The sequence below is a fragment of the Macaca nemestrina genome, chromosome 10, assembly GCF_043159975.1.
Source record: "Macaca nemestrina isolate mMacNem1 chromosome 10, mMacNem.hap1, whole genome shotgun sequence".
In the NCBI taxonomy this organism is placed as follows: domain Eukaryota; kingdom Metazoa; phylum Chordata; class Mammalia; order Primates; family Cercopithecidae; genus Macaca; species Macaca nemestrina.
In genome coordinates, this window is record NC_092134.1 from 22,541,512 (window position 1) to 22,567,370 (window position 25,859).

General features: G+C 42.7%; 1 protein-coding gene across 1 annotated transcript; it reads left to right on the forward strand.

The window, feature by feature from the left end:
- Positions 1-1,330: 1,330 nt before the first annotated feature.
- Positions 1,331-25,241, forward strand: LOC105493733 (protein phosphatase 1 catalytic subunit gamma). The gene is made up of 8 exons (XM_071071105.1): positions 1,331-1,570; positions 13,541-13,672; positions 15,144-15,374; positions 20,829-20,933; positions 22,447-22,670; positions 22,873-23,007; positions 23,882-23,942; positions 24,847-25,241. Exons 1-8 carry the CDS (start codon positions 1,516-1,518, stop codon positions 24,915-24,917), a joined length of 1,014 nt encoding a protein of 337 aa, XP_070927206.1. The 5' UTR covers positions 1,331-1,515; the 3' UTR covers positions 24,918-25,241.
- Positions 25,242-25,859: the final 618 nt, after the last annotated feature.

Genomic DNA, 25,859 nt, shown 5'->3' on the forward strand with positions numbered 1-25,859 from the left:
GTAGCAGGGGAAAGTGAGTTGGTGCCTGAGGAAAGTGGATCGAGAGGCTGAGTTCTTAAACTCAAGGGCCCTGCACCAGTAGCGAGGGGGCCCAACTGAGGGGACATGGAGCCCTCACCCTGAGGATATTGCTTTGGAAGAGGATGCCGGGGTGGTGCAATTACCTCGTGGCATACTGAGATGGGGATTCGTGCATCCTGCATTCATTGGGAAACAAAATGAATTTCTCGGAGAGACAGAGCTTTGCAAAATGTAAAGCGCTGCAGGAAGCAACATACATGGAAAGGTCAGGAAAGAGAGCCGATCTGTTTGCTGAGTGTGGGCTGTACTTCTAAACGCGGCCAAAGTCGATGCGCAGCCCCTGGAGGTGGCACAGTTTGGGGACCCCTTGGATAGGCGTGCACTCGGGGAGGCTGGGAAGCCAGAGAGGAATGGGCCAAAGTTTCTTCGGGTATCTGCAGAACCCAGGACCGCCCGCACAGCTTGCCTCTTCTCTTCCCGCCCCTGGCCTGCACGCGTGAAATCTGCAAATTCCCCTTTCAACTGCTGCACGCGCTCGTTCAACTTCGCCCTGGCTAGAATCGGGATAACCGTCCCGATGATTATATAACTTTCCGAGTTCAGGAAAGAGAAATCCAAGGGAGAGAAATTATGAAATTTTCTTTATGGACGGATTTTTTACCTCCAAAGTAAAGTTACAGAAGTGCACAAAAAATATATATACAAATACCCATACACCCACCACTCACAAAGAGTAACTTACATTTTGACTTATCTCGAAGAGGGTTTTTTCTTTTTAGTTACCAAATAAACCTTTCTCTTCTCCCAAGTTCCAGTATATCTTAATCCCAAATAAGTCAACCTTCTTTTATTTATTATTCTCCTTTTCCATCCTCACCCCAGATTTATCTTAAAGGGTAAATTCCAGGACCCCCGAAATCCCTCGGTGAGTTCCCACATGGCCAGGTCTGCAAACATCTAGCCTCAACGTACAAGATAAGGCGATGGCCGCAACCGGCAGTATGCACAGCTGCATTTCCTCCCCCAGCCCCAACTCCCGCATGCAACTTTGCAACTCACTCTCGGGCTCTCTGTCGGGGGCGGGCCTATTTATTCGGCCCGTTTGGCGGAAGGATCCCGCGCGTGGACGCAGTTGCGCTCAACCATCTCCGCCCCGCCCCGCGCCCTGGCCCCGCCCCCTCCCGCGCCCGGGCCCCGCCCCCTCCCGCGCGCCCTATGGCCCATAAAGAAGTCCCGGCCGGGCCGCTGCACTCCCCGCGCGCATCCGTGCGCCGCCCGAGGCTGTCTAAGGAGTCGGCGGCCATTTTGTTCTTCTCGTGGTTCCAGTGGGGAGAGAAGGAGGAAGCAGGGAGCGGGGCGGCAGGGGGGGGACCCGCCGCGGCTGCTGCCACCGCCGCCACCACCGCCTCTGCTCGTGGCGTGGGAAAGGAGGTGTGAGTCCCGGGCGCGAGCCGGCGGCGGCGCCGCTGCGGGAGGGTCGGCGGTGGGAAGGCGATGGCGGATTTAGACAAACTCAACATCGACAGCATCATCCAACGGCTGCTGGAAGGTAAGGGGGGCGGCGGGCGGCTGAAGGGGGAGGCGGGCCCGAGGGCGGCAGGCGGCCCCGGGGGCTCGAGGGAGGGGAGTTGGGAGGCCGGTTGGGCTTGCAGCACCGTGGGAAGTGAGCTTCTCGAGTTGGCCCACGGGCCGGGGGCTGCAGCTGGAGGGAGGCCAGCCCGGGATCCCCAACTTGTCGCCAGCCGCGGACCCTCCAGGCTCCACTCATTCATTGCACGAGGATGCAGGCTTTCTCCCGGCCGTGGAATTTGAAAACTCCGCTCCCCACCCCCATGTTTCCCGCCTCTACCCGTTTGCCCCCGCACACCAGACGGGTCTTTGGAGCGATTGTTGGGCTGGGGGCCCCAGTCCAGCCTCCTGGACGGCGTGCGCCGTACTGTGCGAGATGGACTTTTCGGTGCTCGTCCTCACGGAAGGCAGTTTGATGAGGGCGTGAGTTCCACCGGGTTTCGGGGCTCTTTTCCTGCTTGCTTTTATTTTTCGTGGTTCTGGGGTCTTGGGGGGCCCATTTCTTGTTACTTGGTAACAAGCGTTCATGTCTCAAGAGGTGTGAGAACCTGTCTTCGCCTGCCCTCCAAATCCTTTTAAGTTATTCTAATCTTGGAGAGGTCTCCGCGCTCTTTTCCTGAACGTGCATCTGAACAGGAAGTCAGCAAGGCTGACGGTATCGTTATCTTTCCAATGTGCCAGGCTCTGTCTTGAGCACTTTGCGTCCATGAAATTATTACTGTAATAATCATAACTGGCGCTTCTAAAGGGCTTACTGTATGTCAAGCATTCTTTGAGCACTTAACACAGATTTCATATTCTCCCACCCATTGCAAGATATTTGCATTTTTTTTGTTGTTTTTGTTATTTTACAGAAGAAACTGAGATGAAGTCACTTAACCAAGGTCACACAGTTAGTGAATTGGGTTTCAAACCCAGATAGCCGGGAGCTAGTAAAACTCGCTACAGACAACACTGAAGGAAGGGGGCCAGTGGTTTAGTAAAGGTTAATAGAAAGGTTTAAATTTCGGCTCATCTAAGACTGGTGAGGTGCCTGGCAATTGATTCATGTTGATGTGGGAGAGGGGCGAGGTTCAGCTTTTAAAGACGGAAGCTGAAATGAGCTGCTTTCAGATTCAAGGGCATGTCAACAGATGCTAACATCTTATCCAAGACTTTGTAAGAATTCAGTCATACCCCTTAACTTGGACACTTCATAATGGGAACTTGGCAGTTTTAACTGCTTTTTGCCTTTATATAGTCCTAAAATATTACTGGACTATAAATGCTGTGAGTGGTGGAGTCGAGGGCATGACAGCTCTAGTGTTAGAATTTGCAGATCTTTTAAAGTAAGTTATTAAAATGAAACTCTGAAAATATCTCGTCCTTTTCTTAATCTGTGCATTCTTTCCTTTTATGCTGTCTTTAAAAAAAACACTAAATGTCATTAAGGACCCCTGAAATGCTCTTGAAATGTTATTGCAGGTGAAAACCTTGTGTTGTAGGTGAAAACCTTGTCATTCCTTTAATGTCAGGTATTTATATAAGAACCATATTTTTTCATGCTAGTTAATATAGTTCTTTATTTGAGGCAGCAGTTGGTCAGAAACTGATTAAAATAGTTTGCTGTAAGAAAAGAATTTTTTGTTAAATATTTTCTTTCTAAATTTTAAAATTCTGCTTATCTCTGCAGGGATATGTGTGGCTTTATTTCTCTGAGGAAACAGGAAAAGTTGGAATTTGCATGGATTAGAAACATTAGAATTTTAAATCTAATTAAATTAGAATTTTAAGATCATCTAAGGCTTGCTAATTTAAGTTCTGGTTTGCCCATAACTGCCTCTGTATTCATAAATAGCTTTTGTTAATTTTAATCATTACAATCCTAATAAGTAGTTTGCCTAGTAAATAATGATACATCTAAAATGAGATCATTGTTTCTTAATAGTTCCTCTTGTTATATGGCACTTGAAAACCAGGTTTTCTTATATTTCTTTTTTTGCTGAAATTAATAAAGCAGTGCATTTTAATGCCTTGGGAATAGGCTAACTGCAAAGTATACTTAAATTTCCTTTTTTCTCGTGGGTGTTAAATTGGCAGAGAAACATTTGAAGATGATCCATTGAGGATATGTAGATATCTAAGTTAAATGATGTTGGTAATAAATTCTGTGCTTTACAACTTTTTTATTTTAAAAAAATTAAATGTAATAATTTAAAATAGAAATGAGAGTCTCACTGTGTTGCCCAGGCTGTTCTCAAACTCCTGGTTTCAAGCAATCCTCCCACCTCGGCCTCCCTGGGTTCTGGGGTTATAGTCATGAGCCACCATGCCCGGCCTGAATTTTGTGCTTTTCGTAATGCCCCCAAAACCTTTTTTTTTTTCCCCTTAAATGCTTTAAGATGTAAGTATATCTGAAAGTAGAGGCAATAAGACTTTTGTGACCTTGGTAGACTTTTTCACATGTTCAGAATTGATCTTTCAAGCTTGAGAGCAGTATAAGCTAGTTGAGAAGTAGCTCAGTAATAGTACTAAAAAGCTAACTGAAAAGTGAAGTCTTAAGAAAAACAGCATGTTGGTTTAGATCTTAGTCACTAACTTTGCAGTTCTTTTCTTTTCTGAACTCCTGAATGTTTCTGTAAGTAATGGCATCACCTCTGCAACCCACCATGGATGCTTTTATCCAAACTCTGCCTTGCTGATGATAAAACCTTAAGGTTGTTAACTCCTTAGTGTAACGGACAGTAAAACGGCATTTTGAGAGAAAATAAGCCAGCTGTTGATTTGGTATGATGTATTGAAGAAAAGTGGGATTTGGGGCAGTTTTACTTTGTAAATGACCTCCTTCAAGGAGCCATGGAGGCTAGCATTTTTCTTGCACAGCAGGTGGTTGTAATACTTCACATCTTGGTTTGCAAGAAGCATCTTTGCTTTGAAGAAGGCCATTGTCAAACTGCAAGACCATGTCAGGTTCTGCAGAATTGCCTGACTTGTTTTATTGGTTTAAATACGACCTCTGCCCGGGCTCACAGAAAGTGCTTACACATTTAATCCTCTGATATATAAGGGTTGTTCTGAAGGTAGGGAGTGTTCAGATATTCTGAAACTCTAAGATTGTTTAAATAACCCATGTGTTCAACTTTTTGGTGCAGTATAAAATGTTCATATTCTGATGGTTAGCCGTCCCTGGTCCTAAAGATAATAAAGGACAAACATAATGGTTTAAAAAGGGGAAGCTTTCTTAATATGCTAACCAAAAAAACAAAAGTAATCTTTCCTAATGAACATCTGTAATTATTTAATTTTTTATTTTATTTTGGAGACAGTCTCACTCTGTCACCCAGGCTGGAGTGGAATCCCGGCTCACTGCAACCTCCACCTCCTAGGTTCAAGCGATTCTCGTACCTCAGCCTCCCAAGTAGCTGGGATTAACAGGCACACACCACCACGTGCAGCTAAGTTTTTGTATTTTTAGTAGAGACGAGGTTTCTCCGTGTTGACCAGGCTGGTCTCGAACTTGTGACCTCAAGTGATCTGCCCACCTCAGACTCCCGAAGTGCTGGGATTACAGGCATGAGCCATGGTGCCCAGCCTGTAATTATTTGTTTACGGAAAAGGTAATTTTTACACTCACATCCAAGTTACCAATTTCTAATTCCCTCATTGATAAGAACTCTGGTGTTAGCCCTTGCCCTTCCTTCCCATCAGCATGTTGGTTGTATGCCCATTTCCTCTCCTAGGCAAGGCAGGAAAGCTCTGTTGGAGACAGATGATCTGCAGCTTGCAGGAGTTCTTTGTTAAATCACAGCATTGAAAAAGGATTACTCTCCTTGTGCCCGCAGTGCCCTCTTGCCTGTCAGTAGCAGGAGGCAGCAGTGATTACTGACAGAATTGTGTGTGACATTGTTGTGCTTGGGGGGGATGTGACACGCAGGAGCAGAGCCCTGGGCATTCCTCCTCAGAACTGGGCAAATGGACATGAAGTTGTGGCCCAGCAGTGGTCAGCTGTGGAAATTAGTGAGGTGATTTGATGTCTTTGAAAGCACAGTCCTATTATAACCTGTAACCTGTTGTGCAGAATCACAGTACCAGTCAGCCCACTTGACTAGGTGAGGATCTCTGATTGTGAAGCAGGGAAATTATTGGTATTATGTGGACTTCACCATTTAACTTAATTTACAATCGAGGCCATTAGTTGACCTTAGAGATTGAAATATGAAGGAGTTAATATTCGGGGTGTCAGTCGCTTTGTAGATAAAGAACTGGAAAGTCATTCAAGACCAAGAAGGAAAGATTTCATTTCCATGGAGCTTATGGAATTCCAGGACAGAGTTTGAGTTTACATTTTAAGGTCATACCTCTGTATCCAAAGCATCAAAAGCAGATGATTTATTTATGGATCTTGGTGATTTGTCTGAACTCTCCAGCTTCCCCACTTCACTGGGGTTTACTGTCATCCCTCTTCTAGAAGGGAGTGGTTGTCACCGACAGTAAAGCTTACAGCAAATGAAAACTCAAAATGTAGGGTCAGATGTAGAGTCTACTCAGTGGTGTATTACCAAAATGTGTTCTTAGACTGTGGAAAATTGAAGTTTTTAATGGATTGGCTTTACTCTAGGTGTAGAAAACTCAAGATGCTTTATTGAGAACAGTGAACAGTGTTTTGCAGCTACATCCTATCTGTCTTGAAAAAAATGGTGTCACTTTTATTTATTTTTTACTGGGTCTCACTCTGTCCCCAGGCTGGAGACCTGAACTCCTCCTGGGTTCAAGCGATTCTTCGTTCTCATCCTCCTGGCTAGCTGAATCTGCAGGCACACACCACCACACCTGGCTAATTTTTTTTTTCTTTTTCTTTTTTTCTTAAAGACGGGCGTTGCCTAGGCTGTTCTTGAACTCCTGGCCACAAGGGAGGCCTCAGCCTCCCAAAGTGTTGGGATTACAGGCGTGAGCCACAGCTCCCTGCCTTAGTGTCACTTTTCAATGCCCGAAGTATAACCCCATCAGTTAGGAAAGTCAGGATGGGGAGAGGGCAGGGTGTGGAAACAATTGTGATAATCAGAACGTGGAAGTTTTCCTGCTGGTGACTTTGCAGAGAAACTAAAGGATTCTTTTTTTTTTTTTTTTTTTTTTGAACTTTTGTCACCCAGGCTGAAGTACAGTGGCAAGATCTTGGCTCACTGCAGCCTCCGCCACCCGAGTTCAAGCGATTCTTCTGCTTCAACCTCAGTTGTTGAGTAGCTGGGACTACAGGCACGTGCCACCATGCCCTGCTAATTTTTGTATTTTTAGTAAAGATGGGGTTTTACCATGTTGGCCAGGCTGGTCTCGAACTCCTGACCTCAGCTGATCCACCCACCTCGGCCTCCCAAAGTGCTGGGATTACAGGCATTAGACACCATGCCCGGCCCAAAGGATTCTTGATATACTTTTTGCAGAAAAGAACTCAGTTGTTTATGGGAATGCTTAATGTTGGAAATATTTACTTTCTGTTTTGATTTGAGTCTTATTTTCCTAAATCTGTCAAATATCATGAGGCTATTGATTCACTGAAATGAATATGATGTGGCATATTGTTAAAATTATCACCTACTTTTTAACAGGATTATTTTAAAACAGCAAAATCTTCGTTGACTTATTTTTATACCACTCGTGCCTTTCTTGGGTTCTGAAACTTCATTAGAATTCAGCTAGGGCTTTTTTAGTGTGTGCTATTTCTTTAATATGTTTTTCTTTAAACAATTAAGGGGCATTTCTGTGGCAAGGAAAATACTTTTTTATTCCTCATAAATAATCTCAAACTTGTCTTAAATTTCCTTCCATAGTTTCCATCTTTGCTTTGCTTGTTGCCAGCAACTAACTTTCAAAAGTTGGCATTGCTTATGAGAAAGAGCTGGTGTTGTAAATAATCACCAATGCTATTTTATTTATTTTTTTGAGACAGGGTCTCACTCTGTGGCCCAGGCTGGAGTGCAGTGGTGTGGTCTCAACTCAGTGCGGCCTCTACCTCCCAGGCTCAAGTGATCCTCCCATCCTAGCCTCCCGGGTAGCTGGGACTATAGGCGCATGCCACCATGTCCAGCTATATTTTGTATTTTCGGTAGAGACTGGATTTCACCATGTTGTCCAGGCTAGTCTCCAACTCCTGAGCTCAAGTGATCCTCCCACCTCGGCCTCCCAAAGTGCTGGGATTATAGGCCCGAGTCACTGCACCTGGCTGCTGTTCTTTTATAATTCAAATTTTTACCAGTTTGTTTTCAATAAAAATGTGTGGAAGTTTTTATAATATGCTCATGCCAGTGATTTGCCAGAAAAATAGATCAGATACATTTCTACAGAGCAACCTTCGCTTTTAACAGTAATAATACATTTTCCTGAATCTCCCTTTCTAGCCAGATAAAGAAATATTGATACTTCTACTGAAGAGTCACATCCTTAGGTCGAATTTGGTGTTGCTTTTTTATTGTTGTTTTGAGACGGAATTTTTTTTTTTTTTTTTTTTTTTTTTGAGATGAGGTCTCATTCTTGTCCCCCAGGCTGGAGTTGATGGTGCCATCTGGGCTCACTGCAGCCTCCACCTCCTGGGTACAAGTTCAAGTGATTCTTCTGCCTCAGCCTCCCAAGTAGCTGGGATTACAGGTGCCTGCCACCACGCCCAGCTGATTTTTGTATTTTTAGTGCAGACAGGATTTACCATGTTGGCCAGGCTGGTCTCGAACTCCTGACCTCAGGTGATCTGCCTGCCTTGGCCTCCTAAAGTGCTGGGATTACTGGCGTGAGCCACCACGCCCGACCGAAACAGAGTTTCTTTCTTGTTGCCCAGGATGGAGTGCAGTGGCACAATCTCGGCTCACTGCAACCTCCACCTCCCGGGTTCAGGTGATTCTCGTGCCTCAACCTCCTGTGTAGCTGGGATTACAGGCGTGTGCCACCATGCCCAGCTAATTTTTGTATTTTTAGTAGAGATGAGAGTTCACCATGTTGGCCACGCTGGTCTTGAACTCCTAACCTCAGGTCATCCACCCTCCTCAGCCTCCCAAAGTGTTGGGATTACAGGCATGAGCCACCGCGCCCGGCCTTCTCCTTTGGTTTTGAAGTTCAATGTAGAACAGATTCTTAATTGGGAGGGTGGTATGGTGGATGCACCAATAGATCTAGCATTGCGTCCTCGTGTCCTTAAGCTCTGTGACTTTGGACCAAGTCATTGTAAAATGGGAGATGACAGTGCCTGATTTCCTAGGATTGTTGACAGGATTGAATGGCAATATAAAGCCCTTGGTACAGTGCCTAGTGGATAAGTGCTCGGTAAATGTTAACTACAGTGAGTAAATAACTGTTTGATGGACATTGAAAATAGCGAAGTGGGCTGGGTGCGGTGGCGCACACCTGTAATCCCAGCTACTTGGGAGACTGAGGCAGGAGAATCACTTGAACCCAGGAGGTGGAGGTTGCAGTGAGCCACAATCACGCACCACTGCACTCTAGCCTGGCAACAGAGTGAGACTTCATCTCAAAAAAAAAAAAAAAAGAAAGAAAAACATAGTGAAGTGAATTTGTATGCTTTTGGCTGATATGGCAACTTTTTTTTTTTTTTTTTTTTTTTGAGATGGAGTCTCACTCTGATGTCCAGGCTGGAGTGCAGTGGCACGATCTCAGCTCACTGCAACCTCCGCCTCCCAGGTTAAAGCAATTCTTCTGCCTCAGCCTCCACAGTAACTAGCCACCACGTCCAACCTGATATGACAACTTTTAAGAACTCTCCAATGTTCACTTGGACTGCCAAGCCCCATAAGCCACATTTGAAATCTCTGTTAGACAATTCAACGTGAAAATTAAGAGTAATTCTAGATTTTCATACTTTGAAAAATACTCCAATAAAGCCTGGTAAGCGAAAGGCACTATTGTTTTGTAATTTTATAGCACAGAAACATACTTTTTGCTCATCAAAAGTATATAGTCTGGGCTGGGCACAGTGGCTCCCACTTGTAATCCCAGTACTTTGGGCGCCGAGGCAGGCGGATCACCTGAGGTCGGGATTTCGAGACCAGCCTGACCAATATGGAGAAAACCTTCCGTCTCTACTAAAAATACAAAATTAGCTGGACATGGTGACACATGTTTGTAATCCCAGCTACTTGGGAAGCTGAGGCAGGATAATTTCTTGAACCTGGGAGGTGGAGGTTGTGGTGAACCGAGGTCATGCCATTGCACTCCAGCCTGGGCAACAAGAGTGAAACTCCGTCTCTAAATAAATAAATATATAGTCTGGAATGTGTGTTTAATTCTAGTGCCACCAGTCAACACTACTTAAAGATTTATCCAGATTTCAGTCATGCAACAGATTTTGAGCACCTACTGCTTGCTGGCTATGGCTTGTGTACGCTACAGAGCAGGGCTATTGCTGTGGGTTTTACTACAGTGGGTTTGCATTCTACCAGTGGGGCCAGATAAGCCGGCAGAAGCAAACTGGCAAGTATAAAACAAATACGAGCATGGTGGAGGTGGGGGTGGTGGGTAGTGACCTGATGTTGAGGGAGCCTTTCAAAAAGCATGCAGCAAGCTTGTGAGGGGAGAGGAGATGGATGAGAGAAGCTTTTCTCCAGGGTGAAGTGTGGTGTCTGTGGTGTCTAAAGGCTGAGCAGCTGTATAATAACTGATGGAAGACGGTTTTGGCAGTTTCTATCTTTATATAACTTTTTTCCTTCCGCTAATTGTAGGGAATTTAAGAAGCTTTCAGACCATGTTTGTTGATGTTTTTCATAAGCACCATTCTTTAAATATGAATCTTTGTCCTGAAAAAGCTGCATCTAATCTTAATATGAAGAGTAATTTTTAAGTCCAGGTACAGTGGCTCATGCCTGTAATCCCAGCACTTTGGGGGAGCCAAAGCAAGAGGATCACTTGATCTTGGAAGGTTGAGGCTGCAGTGAGCTAGGATCATGCACTCCAGCCTGGGTACCAGGCTTCTTCCAAAAAGAGGAAGAATTTTTAAATTGTTGGTAGTATTCCTTTTGCTTTTTACTGATCTCTGAATGTCCCCACCCAGAGGACAAACAGAGAAACAGAATAAAGGAGTTATGTTCAAAGGTGACAGTGGAGAGCTTCCAAAGCCAAAAAAAATTGTTAGCAACATTGATTTCATCTGATGGCATTGACTAAATACAATAGCATTCATAAAACAAAGCCTGCCATTATATGGTATGAGCCAATTATCACAGAAATATTCTCCTGGAAGACTTAAAGTCAGCTATTCATTCATAAGTGTGGGACTCTGCTGAAAAAAATTCACGTTGAAACCGGAAGCTTCTAGGATTTCTTTCCTAGCCAAAAATAAAGCTTCCTGCTGGGCATTGTGCCCAAGTTTTTGGTTAACTTGTGGTGAAATCACTAGTGATTGGCATTTTCTGGCCAATGAAGCAGGGATCCCATCTTTCACAGGGAGTATTTCTTGAGTCCTAACTCTGTTATGTATGTCTAGAGAGAAAAAGAAAATCACTTATGGAAAAAACATTATTTGTTGCTCAGTTGCTGTTTTATTAAATATGCATCTGTTTCATATCTTTCCTCGAAGACTATCATTACTATGCTTTTATTGCTTCTTGTTGTATAACATTTTTATCAGAATGAGACTTAGTTACATATTTTGGGGTCCAAAAGTGAACTTTATAACTGTAAAATTAAGGTACATTTAGCAGTTTAGTGCTACTTTATCTGTATCTAATGACTGTCCAGTCTGTTATGACTGGAACAAAAACAGAAAATTTCTTTCCCACAGCTACCTACCTGCTGACAAGTGAGCTCTGTTGCAAAGTTTGTACTTTGGTAGAAGAACCCTAAGTGCTCTGGTGGTGTGGATGCCCCATGCTGTGCAGTGATTTCTTTCTCCCATTATTACCTTATCTGTTCAAATTATTAGGAAACGTGCTTTCTTACGGTATAGCACATGACTGACATCCTTTGCTACAGACGTGAGCATAAACACAAATGCAGGCCCAGAAATTGCATGGCAAAATAAGTACAACGAACCAACATTTTCTTTTTTTTTTTTTTTTTGAGATGGAGTCTTGTTCTGTTGCCCAGGCTGGAGTGCAATGGCGCAATCTCCGCTCACCGCAACCTCTGCCTCCCTGGTTCAAGCGATTCTCCTGCCTCAGCTTCCCGAGTAGCTGGAATTACACGCATGTGCCACCACTCCCGACTAATTTTTGTGGGTTTTTTTTGTTTGTTTTTTTTTTGAGACGGAGTCTCGCTCTGTCACCCAGGCTGGAGTGCAGTGGCCGGATCTCAGCTCACTGCAAGCTCCGCCTCCCAGGTGTACGCCATTCTCCTGCCTCAGCCTCCCAAGTAGCTGGGACTACAGGCGCCCGCCACCTCCCCCGGCTAGTTTTTTGTATTTTTTAGTAGAGACGGGGTTTCACCAGGTTAGCCAGGATGGTCTCGATCTCCTGACCTCATGATCTGCCCGTCTCGGCCTCCCAAAGTGCTGGGATTACAGGCTTGAGCCACCGCGCCCGGCCAATTTTTGTATTTTTTAGTAGAGACGGGGTTTCACCATGCTAGCCAAGCTGGTCTCGAACTCCAACCTCAGGCGATCCACCCGCCTCAGCCTCCCAAAGGGCTGGGATTACAGGCATGAATCACCGCGCCCAGCCAACATTTTTGTAATGAAATGAAAACAACACAAACATTTTTTCATAGGTAAATTAAATCAGAGATTCTCAGGAGGAAATACCCATGGTCCCATGGTCCTCTGAAAAACACTGATGGGGAAGGTTCTGAGTATTTCCAATCCTGTTTCTTTTCTTTTTTTTTTTTTTTTTTTTTTTTTTGAGACAGAGTCTCTCTGTGTCACCAGACTGGAGTGCAGTGGTGCAATCTTGGCTCACTGCAACCTCCGCCTCCCAGTTGAAGCAATTCTCCTGCCTCAGCCTCCCGAGTAGCTGGGATTACAGGTGCACGCCGTGTTGGCCAGTATGGTCTCGATCTCTTGACCTCATTATCCGCCCGCCTCGGCCTCCCAATGTGCTGGGATTACAGGTGTGAGCCACTGTGCCCGGCCTCCAATCCTGTTTCTAATAGCATTCGCAGAGACAGGATGGCCCCTTTTTTTGGAATACTATAAAAGAAGTCTTGGCGGGGCGCGGTGGCTCAAGCCTGTAATCCCAGCACTTTGGGAGGCCGAGGAGGGCGGATCACGAGGTCAGGAGATCGAGACCATCCTGGCTGACACGATGAAACCCCGTCTCTACTAAGAAATACAAAAAACTAGCCGGGCGAGGTGGTGGGCGCCTGTAGTCCCAGCTACTGGGGAGGCTGAGGCAGGAGAATGGCGTGAACCCGGGAGGCGGAGCTTGCAGTAAGCTGAGATCCGGCCACTGCACTCCAGCCTGGGCGGCAGAGCGAGACTCCGTCTCAAAAAAAAAAAAAAAAAAAAAAAAGAAGTCTTACTTGATATCAAAGATACAATTAAATCTTGTCTAATATTTTAAGATTCTAATTAGACATTAAAACCATGTTTAGGCCGGGCGCGGTGGCTCAAGCCTGTAATCTCAGCACTTTGGGAGGCTGAGACAGGCGGATCACGAGGTCAGGAGATCGAGACCATCCTGGCTAACACGGTGAAACCCCATCTCTACTAAAAATACAAAAAACTAACCGGGCGAGGTGGCGGGCGCCTGTAGTCCCAGCTACTTGGGAGGCTGAGGCAGGAGAATGGCGTAAACCTGGGAGGCGGCGCTTGCAGTGAGCTGAGATCCAGCCACTGCACTCCAGCCTGGGCGACAGAGCGAGACTCCATCTCAAAAAATAATAATAATAAAAATAAATAAAACCATGTTTATTATAAGTGTCCTGAAAATGAAGCCACTCAGAGAAAGCTAGTTAAACCATGTTTTTGCCCATTTATCTAAATCTTGTATTGTATTTTGTATTTTGGCTTCATTAGACTAATTGCGGTTTTTCTCCTCTGCAGTGAGAGGGTCCAAGCCTGGTAAGAACGTCCAGCTTCAGGAGAATGAAATCAGAGGACTGTGTTTAAAATCTCGTGAAATCTTTCTCAGTCAGCCTATCCTACTAGAACTTGAAGCACCACTCAAAATATGTGGTAAGTTTGGGGCACACAAGTTATCTTTGGTTACGCGATTGATTAACTGAGTCAAGAATATGTTGATGACCTTGTATTAGCTAGCAGAATCATTCTCCTGTTTGTGAATAGCTTGGAACTACTAAAAATTAAGTTAAATAGTAGCTTTAGAATAAATACCTCTAATGGACTTAGTTTACTTAGAGATACTTCAGATTTTTTAAAAAAATATTTTGCTGAAGGAATAAACATTGCAGAAGAAAAAATGAAACTAAGAATGGAGAGCCAAGGAAAGGTCTGAACTACATAGATGTATAGGAATATGTTTTAAGTTTAAAGCAACACTGGTTATAACTAAAAGTAGAACTTCCTTGATGTTGATTTTGTGGTTCTGTTTTCTGCATAATGGAAGCAGATAATTTGTGTTTTAACTCAATGTAAAACTAAACTGTTTTCATTTGCGTAATATATTCTTATAGCATATTTGCATTGATAAAACTTTGTGTGTTTTTTTTTTTTTTTTTTTTTTTTTTTTTTTTTTTTTTTTTTTGAGACGGAGTCTTGCTCTGTCGCCCAGGCTGGAGTGCAGTGGCCAGATCTCAGCTCACTGCAAGCTCCGCCTCCCGGGTTCACGCCATTCTCCTGCCTCAGCCTCCCAAGTAGCTGGGACTACAGGCGCCCGCCACCTCGCCCGGCTAGTTTTTTGTACTTTTTAGTAGAGACGGGGTTTCACCATATTAACCAGGATGGTCTCGATCTCCTGACCTCGTGATCCGCCTGTCTCGGCCTCCCAAAGTGCTGGGATTATAGGCTTGAGCCACCGCGCCCGGCCATTTTTTTGTATTTTTTTAGTAGAGATGGGGTTTCACCGTGTAGATGGTCTCAATCTCCTGACCTCGTGATCCGCCCGTCTCAGCCTCCCAAAGTGCTGGGATTACGGACTTGAGCCACCACGCCCAGCCTGTGTTCATGTTTTTAAAAGTAAAATGTTCTTTGGCATTATCTAGCAGGGAAAAATTGAAAGCTAAATGCATTGATGGGTGGGGGGTGGGGGTCGTGTGTATGTGTGTATGTGCTTTGCTCAGACTGGGCCAAGGCTCGCTAAAAGTGCAGCAGTTCTGTTGACACAGTACCTAGAGACTGAGCTATCAGGGATCTGATATTGATCAGTCATCCTGAAAGGAATACCATGTTACTTGGCAAGAAGGCATGCCTGGACATAATAACCCTTTCCACAGAATAAATTCTTAATTAGTTGAATTTTGTGTGAGGTTCTGGACATACACATATACTTAAAAATTTTATTAAGTTCAATTGAACTAAATATGATGCCAGTTTGGAAATTACTTAGTGTTGGCTGTCCAATTAAACTCTCATTACTAGAGGTCAATGCCATTGTACAATGAATTTTTAAAGAATTTCTTTCTAAAGCTTTGTTAGTGGATTGAGCTGTAAGTATGGGAACACTGTGTAACAAAATTCTTGCTTCTAGGTGACATCCATGGGCAATACTATGATTTGCTGCGACTTTTTGAGTACGGTGGTTTCCCGCCAGAAAGCAACTACCTGTTTCTTGGGGACTATGTGGACAGGGGAAAGCAGTCATTGGAGACGATCTGCCTCTTACTGGCCTACAAAATCAAATATCCTGAGAATTTTTTTCTTCTTAGAGGGAACCATGAATGTGCCAGCATCAACAGAATTTATGGATTTTATGATGAATGTAAGTACTTTTCTATATCTCAGGAAGTTATTGAAATTAAGATATTTATCATAAACAATTATCACGTACTTCTGTTAGGAATTGTGAGAGTTTAGATGCAGTGGTATCATCTCTCATGTTTTCTATTTCATCAACTTGTTTTTAACTTAGCTTTTTAGGGGAGGTGGGGGAACAGAGTCTCACTCTGTTAACAGCCCAGGCTGGAGTGCAGTAGCACCATCTTAACCTCATTGCAACCTCTGCCTCCCAGGCTCAAGCGATCCTCCTGCCTCAGCCTCCCAGGTAGCTAGGACTGCAGACATGCATCACCACGCTCAGCTAATTCATGTATTTTTTTGAAGAGATGGGGTTTCACCTTGTTGCCCAAGCTGATCTGAAACTCGTGGACTCAAGGAATCTGCCCACCTAGGCCACTCAAAAGTCCTGGGATTACTGGTGTGAGCCATGGCGCCCAGCCAGTTTTTTCTCTCTTGGGTAGAAAAAGAACACTGCCGCTATAATAAAATAAGGTCTTGGATTCTTTTATGATGTGATGATCAGATTAGGAAATAATGATCATGGTAGTGGTTTCTTTAAGATGTAAATTGTTGTATTCACAGATAACTTAATTCTTGGTAGAAATCTGAGAACCATTCTAAATAGTTTTAAGCAACTTTATTATGTAATTTCATTCCATAAAATTAATCTGTTGAAAGTATACAATTCAGTGATTTGTAGTAAATTTATAGTTAACGCGACCATCTCACCGTAGCCCCCAGGCAACCACTAATCTACTTTTTGTCTGCTAGAGAACATTGCATGCAAATGGAATCTTGCAATGTGTAAATAATTAGTTTTTGAAATTATTATGGTTTTTCTCCTCTGGCATAACCGCACCCAGGAAGAATGGCAATAACTTTCCTAAAACTAAAATGTGCTGAACAAAGATTATTTTTACAGTATTTTACGCATTTTGTGACTCATTTTGGATTGTTTATTTAAAGGTGCACTTTGATTTGACTATTGACAAAACACAGTTCTTAAAGCTTTGCAAATAGGCTGGGCGCAGTGGCTCATGCCTGTAATCCCAACACTTTGGGAGGCCACGGCAGGTGGATCATGAGGTCAAGAGATCGAGACCATCCTGGCCAACATGACGAAACCCTGTCTCTACTAAAGATACAAAAATTAGCCAGGCGTGGTGTCAGATGCCTGTAGTCCCAGCTACTTGGGAGACTGAGGCAGGAGAATCGCTTGAACCCGAGAGTCGGGTTCAGTGAGTCGAGATCACACCACTGTACTCCAGCCTGGGTGGCAGAGTGAGACTCTGTATCAAAAAAAAAAACTTTGAAAATAATCAGTTTGATAAAGGGTTTTACGTCAGAAAAGGTTTTGAATCTTTACCTTCACCTTCCTTTTGTGCTTATTTCTGCCAGGAGGGGTTTCAGGTTTGGAGTGAAGGGGTGGTTAAGGAACTCCAGGTAGTTGGCATTTGCTAATATGATTATAGGGAGATCAGCAAAGTGTTGTCCCTGTGGCCCTCCCCTAGACCACATCCTAACTTAGAGTCTCCAGATGTGTGTTTTTCCATCTCAATTCACATAGATGCAGTGAGCTAGCACATTTGTTAGAAGTGCATCCTAGAAAGATTATATTCACAGACTGAGCCCTTCTACTACCACCCTTTCCCACAACTGGATGTTTGCTTGGTCTGTGTCCTTGAGATCCAGCTGGTAAGGTGAGGTGGCAGGAATGATCAGGGACAAAAATTCTGTGGGTTCTGGACTGACTGATACCATTGAACCTGTACAGGAAAGATATTCGATATTAACAGGGATTCTGTGTCAAAGAAGTACCAGTAAGCCAGTTACTACTCCTTAGGTAGTGAAATACAAGGCAGATGTGGTGGGGTTTTTTTGTTGTTGTTTTTTGTTTTTGAGACAGAGCCTTAAGCTGGAGTGCAGAGGTAGGATCATAGCTTACTACAACCTGTAATTTCTGGGCTCAAGCAATCCTTTCACCTCAGCCTCCCTAAGTGCTGGCATTACAGGCATGGGCCACCACACCCAGGCAACATTGTGTTTTGGATACTTATTCCAAGTGTTACTCTTGAGTTAAGAAAGGGTTCCTTTTACATAACTGTTAGCCCAGCAAATACTTTTCATGTTTGCACTGATGAATTCAAATCCATTTGACCTCATTGTTGTGACTTCTATCCTAACGTAATGATACTAGCTGCATCAGTTTCAGTTTCTACTCAATGCAGAGGCCTTTAAAATGACTTAGAAGATCAGTGTCGGTTGGTATCAGTTTCGACTCCTGTTTGATCATCAACACAGTTTATAGATCAAGCGTCCTCTCTCCCATCAGGCAGATACAATTTGCCATCCAGTCTACTTGTGGGCATAAAAGTGCCCTTGACATAGGTGGCTTCTGGTTGAAGGCTTGCAGACATTTAGTATATATATTATATATATTAATTTTATTAAAATGAAAAGTTGTATTCAAATGTTGATTTTCATGGGACAATTTTAAAACCACTGCCTGTTTTCCAGGTACATAAGTACTTTATACTACCATTTCTTTTTTGTTTGTTTGTTTAAATTTTGCAAATGTGATGAAAAGGCTGAGGTATATGTTGTTGGGTAAAACAGGAGTGTTTGTTGATCCATTTCTGCTATCGGAGCTGTCTGATGTACAGTAATGGGAAACTGCATTACAGGTTATGGCTCAGAATCTTAGGATTTGGAAGCTAGACGATTTCCCTGGTTAAACCTTTTAGGACCCAGATGTTCCTAGTGGTTTGAGGTGGCCTTAGGGAGGATATGAAGAAAGAAGAGAAAGAGACAGCCCCACGCTTAAAGTGCTGAGAGGCAAAAGGAGGAAGCAAACTGATTTTTCATGGAGAGGCCAGCAGAAATCGGCAAGAGAAGAAACTGGAGTTTGTGGCATAACTAAAGAATCAAAGGCCGGGCATGGTAGTTCATACCTGTAATCCCAGTACTTTGGGAGGCCAAGGTGGGTGGATCACTTGAGGTCAGGAGTTCAAGACCAGTCTGACCAACATGGTGAAAACCCATCTCTACTAAAAATACAAAAATTAGGTGTGGTGGTGCATACCTGTAGTCCCAGCTACTCAGGAGATTGAGGCAGAAGAATCCCTGGAACTCGGGAGGCTGTGGTTGCAGTGAGCCGAGATCACATTGCTTTACTCCACCTGGGTGACGGAGTGAGACCCCACCTCAAAAAAAAAAAATATCCAGAAGTAAAGCTGACCTTGGGGAAAGAGGAAGTCACTATCACTGGGGGGCTAAGGCAGCAGCCCTGTTCTTATAATACAGGTTAAGTATTCCTTACCTGGAATGCTTGGGACTAGAAGTGTTGCAGGTTTCAGAGTTTTGTGTTTTGTTTTGTTTTGTTTTGTTTTAATTTTGGAATATTTGTGTTATAATTACTGGTTAAACATCCCTAATCCAAAAATCTGAAATCCGGAATGCTCCAGTGAGCATTTCCTTTGAGCATCATGTGAGTGCTCAAAAAGTTTCAAATTTTGGAGCATCTTGGATTAAGGATACTCATCTTGTGGTGGTGGTGGTGGTTAGTAGTAGTATTGCTGTTGGACATGGGAGGTGGTGTTTTTGCAGATTGCCCATCAGCCTTTCGTAAGGAGGAGTTTGTTGGTTTTTTTGTTTTTTTTTTTTTTTAGATGGAGTTTCATTCACTCTTGTTGCCCAGGCTGGAGTGCAATGGTGCGATCTTGGCTTACTGCAACCTCTGCCTCCCAGGTTCAAGCAGTTTTCCTGCCTCAGCCTCCTCAGCCTGGCGGGAGGAGTTTGTTGAACTTTCAGAACCCCTCCAGTGAAGGAGTTAGTAGCCTCTAAAGAAATGCGCAACAGGGTGACCCACAGAGTTAGACCCAGTCATTGAGAAACCAGAAATTACTAGGAGAAAAGATAACACTCTTCTCTGCAGAGAGAAGGCAAACATTTGTTGAATTTACATTACATTTCAAGCCCTGTGCTAAACTCCCTAGACTGCTTGATTTGCATTACAGGGTGGGAAGTGTGGTTCAGGTCAGTTGTTTGGGCTGGCCCTAACTCTCAAAGGAGAGGTACAGGTTTAAACCTTTCAATGTCCCTGTAGTCCCCAGGAAGAGAAGGACAAACTCTTGGTTTGGTTTGGTTTGGTTTGGTTTGTTTTTTGAGATGGAGTTTCGCTCTTGTTGCCCAGGCTGGAGTGCAATGGCACAATCAAGGCTCACCACAATCTCCGCCTCCCGGGTTCAAGCGATTCTCCTGCCTCAGCCTCCCAAGTAGTTGGGATTACAGGCATGCACCACCACACCCAGCTAATTTTTGTATTTTTAGTAAAGAAGGGATTTCTCCATCTTGGTCAGGCTGGTCTCAAACTCCCAACCTCAGATGATCTGCCCGCCTTGACCTCCCAAAGAGCTGGGATTACAGATGTGAGCTACCCCGCCTGGCCAAACTGTTGGTTTTTAAAGATTGTGCTTAGTAAGGTACAGGAAACAAAGGCATCTGGACAATTGGACAGTCCTCAACCAATCCAGAGAAATTTGTTCTTGCAAGGTATGTGAGTAGGTTTTAAACTCAGAACATCAGTTTCCTGTAGAAACAGTGCATAGTGGCATATTTCTGTCAGAACTGTACTCTGACTCCAGAATGTGTGGATGCCTGTGCTGGTGAGAGAACGTGACCACCCTGTGACATCAGGCCTGTGGGAGCATGTGGAGTCTGTGCAGTGTTGGAAACAAATGCCCTGTAGTGCCTGTGAGAGGCACCACTGCCGTGTGATCATTGTGCCTCCTGCTAGAGGACTGAGGCCTGGGGATCCTCTGGTATCTGTAGGTTGTTGAGGGGAGTACATGGGGGATGGGTGCTAACTCAGGATTCCTCAGAAGGAAGGTCGTAATGCCACATGGTGTAAGTTCGTAATCGCCTTAAGAATTAGGGAACTAGCTGCGGTGAGATTGGACAAAGCATACTGGATTTCAGACAGAATTGATGCTACCAGATAATTCCTGGGATTTGATGGCAATCCTTAATCATTATCAAATCTGGAATTCTGGTTTCATACTTCTGTGGAATTTAAAAAGATTTCATGTGAAAATGTAAGTCATTGCTTTTAGATCAGATGTGTCTTTCCTAAACCCCTTCCCTCCAGGAGAGTCTTTCTTTAAAGAGATGGGGTGTCACTATGTTGCCCAAGCTGTTCTTGAACTCCTGGGCTCAAGCGATCCTCCTACCTCAGCCTCCCGAAGTGCTGGGGTTACAGGTCTGACCCACCACGCCCAGCTCTTATTTTAAAAGAGTGTTAAAATAAGACAGTTTTATTAAGATTCTTAATAAAAACATAGTTTCGTTTGCTTAAAAAGCACCCAGAATCTTGCTTTGGGGGAAGTTAATCCTGAGAGAATGAGCCTACGGAACAGTAATACTCTCTTTTTAATCACAGGTAAAAGAAGATACAACATTAAACTATGGAAAACTTTCACAGACTGTTTTAACTGTTTACCGATAGCAGCCATCGTGGATGAGAAGATATTCTGCTGTCATGGAGGTAGTTGGGCTGATTTTTGTTCCAAATAGGTTTTGATCCCTTCCAAAGGATGAACACTTTAACATTTGTGAGTTACCATTGGGATGACTTCCTCTGACAGAACACTCTCCTTTGTTGATGTGTTGCATTGCACTGTCACTCCGATACAGCCAGGATTACTTGGATAAAAATCTTAAGGAACTGATTTATTACAGGGAATTCTAGACTCTGTAAATTAGGATTGAAAATAGAGCAGAAAATGTTTATTTTTATTTTATTTTTTGTAAGGATGAGTTCTCACCATGTTGCCCAGGCTGGTCACAAATTCCTGGGCTCAAACAATCCTCCTGCCTTGGACTTCCAAAGTGCTGGGATTACAGGCGTGAGCCACCGTGCCCGGCTCGGAAAAGTATTTTTAACTATAAAATGAACAATATGTAATTTGCTGTGCCAGGGATCTTCTAGAACACTGAAGATGTGAATAGATTTTCCCTTGTTTGTTTTTTATCCTCTCAGAACTTTCTCTGACTTGGATTTTAAAAGTTATTTTGGCCAGGCATAGTAATTCGCATCTGTAATTCCAGCACTTTTGAGAGGCCAAGGTGGAAGGATTGCTTGATGCCATGAATATGAGAACAGCCTGTAACATATCGAGACCCCTGTCATTAGAAAAAGTGTTAAAAATTAGCCAGGTGTAATGGTGCACACCTGTAGCCATAGCTATTTGGGAGGCTGAGGCGGGAGGATCACTTGAGCCCAGGGGTTTAAGGCTGCAGTGAGCTATGATCGCACCACTGCACTCCAGCCTAGGCAACAGAGGAAGACCCTATCTAAAAATATATACATACATATTTTATAAGCTATTTTTCTTTGCTCAGTGGTTGTGCTTTCTATAATGTAATTAAAATAGTAATTGCAAAGAGAATTTCTTTTCATGTATGGTGTGAAATTAATCAGCCATCAAAAAGCCAACATAATGTCTTTTATCTCTGTGCTTCTATACTTACACAGGTTTTGGTAGAGTTGGATACGTGGTTTTTAACTCTTATAATATGCATCCCATATTGTAACTCGATACAATGAGCTCTTGTAGATTTTAATGGTCTATGAATAGTGCAGATTTCCTAGAGAACTACCTCTCACTGAGCATCCTTATCTTCTCAGCTCAGTCATTATAAGCCATCAATCGTAACATTGCTCATTATTGTCATCAACTGGGGAAGCCCGTAGAAGAGTTTTTTAAATCACTGGATTTTGTTTTACAGTGTTCTGTATAATATAACTGCCTCCATGTACTGTTTAAACCTGCAGCACCCCATGCATTACTGCATATAATTCTAGTGTGTATCCAGTTGTCCTTTTTCTGTGTATGTGTGTGTTTTTTTTCTTTTAACCAAAAGTAAATAAAATATAATCCGATTTCAGTTTTTGTGTCAGGATTATTGAATTTCTCTGTAGACAAATGGAACTTTGGAAGGGGTAATATCCTTTTAAAAGTTTTGCTTTCTTCGTTTTTCTTTTCCTCATTGAATAGGTTTATCACCAGATCTTCAATCTATGGAGCAGATTCGGCGAATTATGCGACCAACTGATGTACCAGATCAAGGTCTTCTTTGTGATCTTTTGTGGTCTGACCCCGATAAAGATGTCTTAGGCTGGGGTGAAAATGACAGAGGAGTGTCCTTCACATTTGGTGCAGAAGTGGTTGCAAAATTTCTCCATAAGCATGATTTGGATCTTATATGTAGAGCCCATCAGGTATTGATTTTGAATTTTACATGTACACTTAAGAGCATGTGTGTGAGCACAGATTCTCCTTGTTGATTTTGGTGGGTAGGTATTGCTTATTTATACAAAGTGTTTCTGGAACACAAGATATCAGGCTCAATGGGAAACTGAAACGTGGTTTTACTTACCTAATATTTGCACCTATTTATACTGAAAAAATTTTCTCTCGAAGGTGGTTGAAGATGGATATGAATTTTTTGCAAAGAGGCAGTTGGTCACTCTGTTTTCTGCGCCCAATTATTGTGGAGAGTTTGACAATGCAGGTGCCATGATGAGTGTGGATGAAACACTAATGTGTTCTTTTCAGGTAGAGCATGCTTTCAACATTATTTCCTTTTACTGTGTTTGCACTTTGCTGGTTGAAAAATATAATTGCCACTTTTTGCCTAGTGTTCATTTATGCTAAGTAGGCTGTTTCTATTTTCCCTTAACCAGTGTGTGTTATAGTTGAATAATGTGTAGATCCCTTGTAAAAGAAAAAATTAATTATGGCACCTTTTCCCAGTGTTTAATTATGATTTTTTTGCATTGCATATTGGCTCCTTATGCTTTTATGGCTGTTTTACTGTAGATCTAAAACCATAATGACAATGTAATGTTCAGCTAAAATTAAATCACCACTTGCATGTGAAAAGTACTGAGTGCCTCGTGCTATGTGTTTACTTAGTTCTGCCCTCTAGTCTAATTTCCACAAAACTTCTGTTAATGTACCACGACATCATTTGGCCTTCAGTTGGCACAAAAGCATTATTTAGAATCTGCCTCAGCCTTTTTCTCATTTGCAAGTTTTTGTTGTTGTTGTTGTTGTTGTTTTTTACCAATTGTCAGAGAACTTGCAGCTTTCAAAATTCCAAAGATTGTGCAAGAATCCCCTGCAGGTTGGAGAAACACTTTTGTAAAGAACTTTCTCCCCTATATCAGAAGGAATAGCTAAAGATATTACCAGTACTCAGAGACAAAATAATTTGTCCAGATCATAGATTTTTATCTCTTCATCATAGCCTTAATTACTAAATGTTTACATGTCAACTTAGCTTGTGTTAATATGCTAGGGAGGCTTTTACAGTTGTTGGGGCATTGTAAACGCCATCTGAACAAAAGATCTGAATGAAATGTAAGGACTCTTTAAGATTTGGGGTTGAGTATATTTCCTAAATGAACTGTCTTTTGAATCTCTCCAGATTTTAAAGCCTGCAGAGAAAAAGAAGCCAAATGCCACGAGACCTGTAACGCCTCCAAGGGGTATGATCACAAAGCAAGCAAAGAAATAGATGTCATTTTGACACTGCCTAGTTGGGACTTGTAACATAGAGTATATAACCTTCATTTTTAAGACTGTAATGTGTACTGGTCAGCTTGCTCAGATAGATCTGTGTTTGTGGGGGCCCTTCCTTCCGTTTTTGATTTAGTGAATGGCATTTGCTGGTTATAACAGCAAATGAGAGACTCTTCACTCCAAAAAGAAAAGTGTTTTGTTTTTTAATTCTCTCTTCCTTTTGCAAACAATTTTAATGATGGTGTTAAAGCTGTACACCCCAGGACAGTTTATCCTGTCTAAGGAGTAAGTGTACAGTTGATCTTTTTAAATTCAGTACAACCCATAATCATGTAAATGCTCGTTTTCTTTAGGACATAAAGAGAGCCCTAGGGTGCTCCAAATCTGTACATGTTCTTGTCATAAAATGCATACTGTTGATACAAACCACTGTGAACATTTTTTATTTGATAATTTTGTTTCAAAGGGATTGCTTTTTCCTCTCATTGTCTTGTTATGTACAAACTAGTTTTTATAGCTATCAACATTAGGAGTAACTTTCAACCTTGCCAGCATCACTGGTATGATGTATATTTAATTAAAGCACACTTTTCCCCTACCGTATACTTAAAATGACGATTAAAGCCATTCTTTTAAATATTTGTGACTCTTTCCTAAAGCCAAAGTTTCTGTTGAATTACGTTTTGGCACACCCCTAAGTACAAGGTGGTATGGTTGTGTACACATGCTGCCTTCTCGGGGATTCAAAAACAGGTTTTTGATTTTGAATAGCAATTAGTGATATAGTGCTGTTTAAGCTACTAATGATTAAAGGTAATAACATTTTGTACAATTTCCATATAGTCTATTCATTAAGTAATCTTTTTACAGTTGCATCAGGCCTGAACCCGTCCATTCAGAAAGCTTCAAATTATAGAAACAATACTGTTCTATACGAGTGACCGATTATGCTTTCTTTGGCCTACATTCTTTATTCTGCGGTGAAGTTGAGGCTTATAAGTTAAAACAAAGGAACTAACTTACTGTCCACCAGTTTATACAGAACTCACAGTATCTATGACTTTTTTTAAACTAAGATCTGTTAAAAAAGAAATCTGTTTCAGCAGATGACCGTGTACAATACCATGTGGTGAAAATGAATTCAGACTTATTAAATGATGAACTTGTTAAATCCTCTCAGTGTCTATTTATCAGCACAATACACACAGGAGAACTGTTGATGGCATATTGAATAGATTTTCCTGAATAAATTGCTCTGGAAACCACATGGTTGCATTTTGGTTTTGTCTTCTTTCATATAGTCTGTTTTCCAAAGATGGATTATAATACAGATACTAATACTCTTCGAGTTGTAACCTGGAGACAGCTATTCATGTAACAGAGTGATGAGGTGGAATGATCCTCCTCCTCTACCGTTTGGGGAGATGGGGATTAATCTGTCTGTGTCCATAGTTTTCTTACTGTCTGGTTCACTTGAACCTAGTGGCGAATTTGAAAGCAGCTCACTTCATTATTCTGAGTCAGCCACCTATATTTTCATGCACAGTTCTTTGATCTCTTCCCCCTTCCCTGGTTTATATGGAACACAGCATCACGTCATATTTTGTCATAAGTATATATCTTAATTTCTCAGAGGTACGCTAAAAATGAGTGAAGAGCATGTCATTTGGAAAGCTTTTTTTTTCTGTTACAAAGTGGTCTCCCTGAGGGCATTGGCAGAGGACCTAGTGAGGAACTGTTTGAAGGACACAGAAGAGCACAGGGCCGTGGACCCCCCTCTGCTAACAGGCTCCGGTCCTGAGGCATCTGCACCCTGCCCTGCTCCCATCAAAGAGGGAAGGGGGACCTCATGACCTTCCTGCTCCACATTGACAATATCCAAA